This window comes from Magnolia sinica, chromosome 12 (assembly GCF_029962835.1).
Source record: "Magnolia sinica isolate HGM2019 chromosome 12, MsV1, whole genome shotgun sequence".
In the NCBI taxonomy this organism is placed as follows: Eukaryota; Viridiplantae; Streptophyta; class Magnoliopsida; order Magnoliales; family Magnoliaceae; genus Magnolia; species Magnolia sinica.
The window spans coordinates 25062407-25067220 of NC_080584.1; the positions used below are offsets into that span (position 1 = coordinate 25062407).

The window sequence follows — 4814 nt, forward strand, 5'->3', positions numbered from 1 at the left end:
TGGAAATTAAGCGGGATAAACTGAAAATTCAGTGGGGGCAAGCTGGAAATTGAGCGGGGCAAACTGTAAATTCAACCGGGCAAACTGGAAATTAAGCAGGGCAAACTGAAAATTGCACGAGGCAAACTTGAAATTCAGTGAGGTAAGCTAGAAATTCAGCGAGGCAAACTGAAAATTGAGTGAGGCAAACTTAAAATTAAGTGGGGCAAACTTGAAATTCAGTGAGGCAAGCTAGAAATTCAGCAAGGCAAATTGAATTTTGAGCGAGGCAAACGAAAATTTGAGTGAGATAAACATGAAATTGAGCGAGGCTAACTTGAAATTCAGCGATACTAACACGAAATTCAGCGAGGATAACATGAATTTCAATGAACTTGAAATGAAATTGAACTAGCCTAACACATAATTGAATGAGCTTCATATGAAATTCAACGAGTACTTCGGTAAAGTTGACCGAGCAATTAATAAAAATGACAAAGTGGTTCATAGAATTTTCCGTTACATTACATGAATCTATGCAAGTTCCCGATCATATTTTTATCATTTGTCTGTCAAATTCATAAATTACTTGGGGAATTCAACCAATCATGAGCCGGGAATGTCGGCAACGACTGGAGCATATTACCGAGAAGTAGGTCAAATAGACCAAGAACTCTTGAAATTGAAAATCAATTTGCTCAGTATGCTTTTATCATACTAAGTTAATTGATTTGGGCCCGCCTTGAATGTATATGGAATATCCACAACATTCATCCATTTTTCCATCTAAATTAAGGGTTTGAGCCCAAAATCATAGCATATCCAAATATCAAGTGGATCATACCAAAGGAAACAGTGATTCCACCGTAGAAACTTTGCTACACCCCACAATGATGATTTATTTGTAATCCATCGTGTTCATAGGATGATGTATACATAGATGAACCAAAAACCTGGATGCAACCTTCATCCAACAATTCAATGGCCCACAAAAAATTTACTCCATTTAGGGCAATATACGAAAATATGCATGTGGAACGTGCTTTCTTCAGTGGACCGACTATTTTCAGAATACGAGAAAATGCTGATGTACGGAGAGAATGTGATCCAATGGAAGAATGGTGCGATCCAATGGAGGGATTTTCATGCTGGAAAAAAGGGTTTTTTGTCTCCTTTTTTAGCCGAAATGGAGCAAGGCAAACTAGCGAAAGGAATGGCAATGAAAAGCAGGGGTATTTTCGTCCTCTAATGCTCTATCCGTATGTGCAACGTCTAAGTTGGGAGGGTAAGTTTTGGACTGTTCAGAAAAGACGCTGGATAAAAGGTGGTGTCTACAGTGGTAATTTTCTCGATTATGGGTGAGTGCCTGACCGTTGGGCCCACCTCGATGTATGTTTTGTATATACACGGTATCTATCCATTTCGCCAACTCATTCTAGAGCGTCGGCATAAAAATGAAGCAGATCCAAATCTCAGGCGGACCACACCACAGGAAACAGCAGCGATTAAAAATATACCACCACATTTATACAATTTATCCCAAAATGCCCCCTCTAATCACTAGGAAATTTTGCAAGCGATTTTGTACCGCTTTATGAGCCATTTTACAAGTATTTGTATTGTTTTCAATCTGGGACTGCAGCCGTCGAGATTTCGGGCATGGCCCACTGTGGGCCATACTTGGGTCTGATTGTAAGGCCCATGAATTTGGCTGGACCAAATAGAAGGCCCCGATTTAATGGGCCCAAGAAGATTCAACATACTGTCATCTTGAAGACAGGCCCATTTATAGAAACCATCAGCTGGGCCTAAACAAAATTTCAATGCTAATAAATAACCGGTCCTGATTCAAGCAGACACTGACCTGGCCCATTACCACCCCCTAATTTCGCTTATCATCCTTTGAATGGTTAAAACTGGATCATTGGATCACCAGCCTGGGAACTCCCTACCCATAACCTTAATCGTCCACTGCATCTCTTCTATCATCTAATTTCGAATTGGGGCTATGGTCAATCCACCACGATGGGCCCAACGAGTTGGAGGGTCTGGATTGCATTACATGTATGCAATGCACAAGATGGAGGACCCACCAAAATTTTAAGATGGTCATCTAGCCCATCCTCTTCCACAATCACCTTCATGCCTCTAACCAACTGCACCCTCGCCTTTTTGCCACCCCTGTCTCTCTCATCACTCTCCTCACATCAGCAGCTCCATCCAACCACCCGTTCTCCGCATATATATTCGATAACAAGGTCCGAAAACCAGCCTCATTTGGCTCCAGCTCATGTAGAAATTGACCCACCAACTCAGCCTCCTCGACGTGCCCATGTATCCTACAAGCACCAAGCAAAGCTCCCCACACACTAGCACTTGGCTTCATGGGCATTGAGGCGATTATATCCTTAGCTTCATTGATGCGGCCTGCTCGAGCTAGAAGATCAACCACACAACCATAATTCTCCTCCATGGGCACAATACCGTACTCTTGCCGCATTGTTTTGAAGTACCGAAGACCTTCCTCCACCAGACCTGCATGGCTGCAGGCAGAGATAAGGGCCACAAATGTAACATTGTCTGGCTCAATGTTCTTCTCTTTAACCATCTGTTGAAAGATTCGGATTGCACTCACTCCATCTCCATGAGTCCCATAACCATCAATCATTGATGTCCATGAAATTCGATTCTTGGTGGCCATTTGATCGAACACCCTTTCAGCCCATCGGATCTTCCCACACTTGGAATACATATCCAACAGTCCATTGCTTACTAAAATCTCTTCATCCAAACCATTCTTGAGCATGTAGCAATGTGCTTCCTTGCCATAGAGAAGTGAAGCAGATCTAGCACACATAGGCAGAACAATGGCCATGGTCACGGCATTTGGTCTCGGCCCACCATTAGAGAATCGACACATTGATTGGACGGCACACCACGCATCATCAACACAGTTATTCTCCAAATAACCCGTGATCAACGCATTCCACATTGGCGTTGCATTGCGCCCCATAAACACATTATCCCTCTCAAAGACCCGATGTGCATACACCACATGATCGCACTTACTATACATATCGATCAGAGCCGTCGAAACAAAAACATCCGCCCCACCCTGCCTTTTAACAATATAACCATGCAATGCCTTTCCGAAAAGCAAGTTCGGCATGTGGGCACATGCAGTAAGTACAGTAGTCAGAGTAACGTAATTTGGTGAGGAGCTGCTATAAATCATCTCTCTTAAAACGTCAATGGCACTGGAAGGGCAGTTGTTGTGTACATACATTGCAATCAGAGCAGACCAAGCTACCACACACTTCTCTTGCATCGAATCAAAGACGAGCTTAGCAAGTCCAGTGCGACCACATCTACCATACATGTCAATGAGGACACTTCCGACAAACACATTCGTCTCGGTGTATGTGCTCATCTTTATAGTATAGCCATGGACTTGCTCTCCAAAACCAACGTCTCTTAATTGCACACAAGCATGAAGAACACTAGCAATTGTGTTCGAATTCGGCACCACATGGAAACCCATTTCGTCAATGCCTCCACATTCCCTCCTCATTCTTTTGAAAACAACCAGTGCATCACTTGGGCGGGCGTTCTGCGTGTAACCTGCGATCACGGCGGACCACGTGATGACATTGGGCCACGGCATCCTTTCAAAGAGCTGGTGAGCCCTGTTGCAGTCCCCCGCGTGGAAAAAGCCCGATATTGCTGCGTTCCAAGAGACGGGGTTTTGGTCGGGCATTTCATCGAATACCTGGAGTGCATCACGGAGGGACCCGTGTCGCAGATAGAAAGCAACGACAGCGTTGGTCACGTAACCATCTGCTTCGAAGCCGCGCTTGGCGGCATCGGCGTGAATGGATTGCCCTTGATGGAGGGGGCAGGATCTGAGGAGGAATGGGAATGAGAAGGTGTTGGGTTGGAAGCCATTGATTCTCATGTGGTGGTAAAGGGATATGAGTTCCCGCCATTTTGCCTGCTGACTATAGAGATTCAAAAGTGATAATTGAGAAGCCATAAAGGACTACTTAATTGCTTTGTGCAATGTATGTTTTTTGGGAATTAATGGTGAAGATTAAGACTACTGAATGCAACAGATGGGCCCTGATGAGGGGGACAGTGGCTGGGGTTTGTTCAGAGATTTTTCTACAGGAAAGATGCAATGAGATAAGGGCCGTTCATCAGGTAGGGTCTACGGTGTATGGCCGTGGACCTAGAATCCGTTGCACCTTGGTTATCAGGTGGGCCACATGCTTTCCTAAGTCCACTGACAGCTAAGAGGGAATGAACAACGGTCCACCGTTGCGACATGTGTGTGGCCTACTTGGTAAGTGACTCCCTGTTGTTTGGGAGATTGAAGAGGCTATTTGCGGCGATCTCGACCCTACCCAAAATGAGAAAGACTACTCCACAAGAATCTAATCAAATTCCATTTTCAGCCCTAATCGACTTGAAAGCATCATAGACACATCTTTATGACCTCTTAGAACTATGCCAGTGTTAAAATAGGTACAGGGCAAACACTGGCCCACCCGGAGCTATCAGTTGGCACCTGGACGACTATATAACTAAAATATCTGTAAGAATGTGTTATAAAACGGAGAGGAATTCAATTCTCATATGTGCCCAGAATGTTTACTAATCAGCATGATAGCTTGTATCACCTAAAAATACCTCGAAATTTGTGAAACAGCTAGGTAGGCCATCAGCTGGAATCGAAATTCTATCCTTCTAATTTATAAAATCTTGCTCATTTTTTCTCATTTAGGATGGGGGAGGATAATTTTAGGGTGATAAGAAAGGCATTTCGAGAAGTTTAA

General features: G+C 43.9%; 1 protein-coding gene across 1 annotated transcript; it reads right to left on the reverse strand.

Annotated features, from left to right (window-relative positions):
- Positions 1-2119: 2119 nt before the first annotated feature.
- LOC131219987 (pentatricopeptide repeat-containing protein At2g13600-like) lies at positions 2120-4012 on the reverse strand. Its single transcript, XM_058214967.1, has one exon. It carries the CDS (start codon positions 4010-4012, stop codon positions 2120-2122), a length of 1893 nt encoding a protein of 630 aa, XP_058070950.1.
- Between the last annotated feature and the right edge of the window lie 802 nt (positions 4013-4814).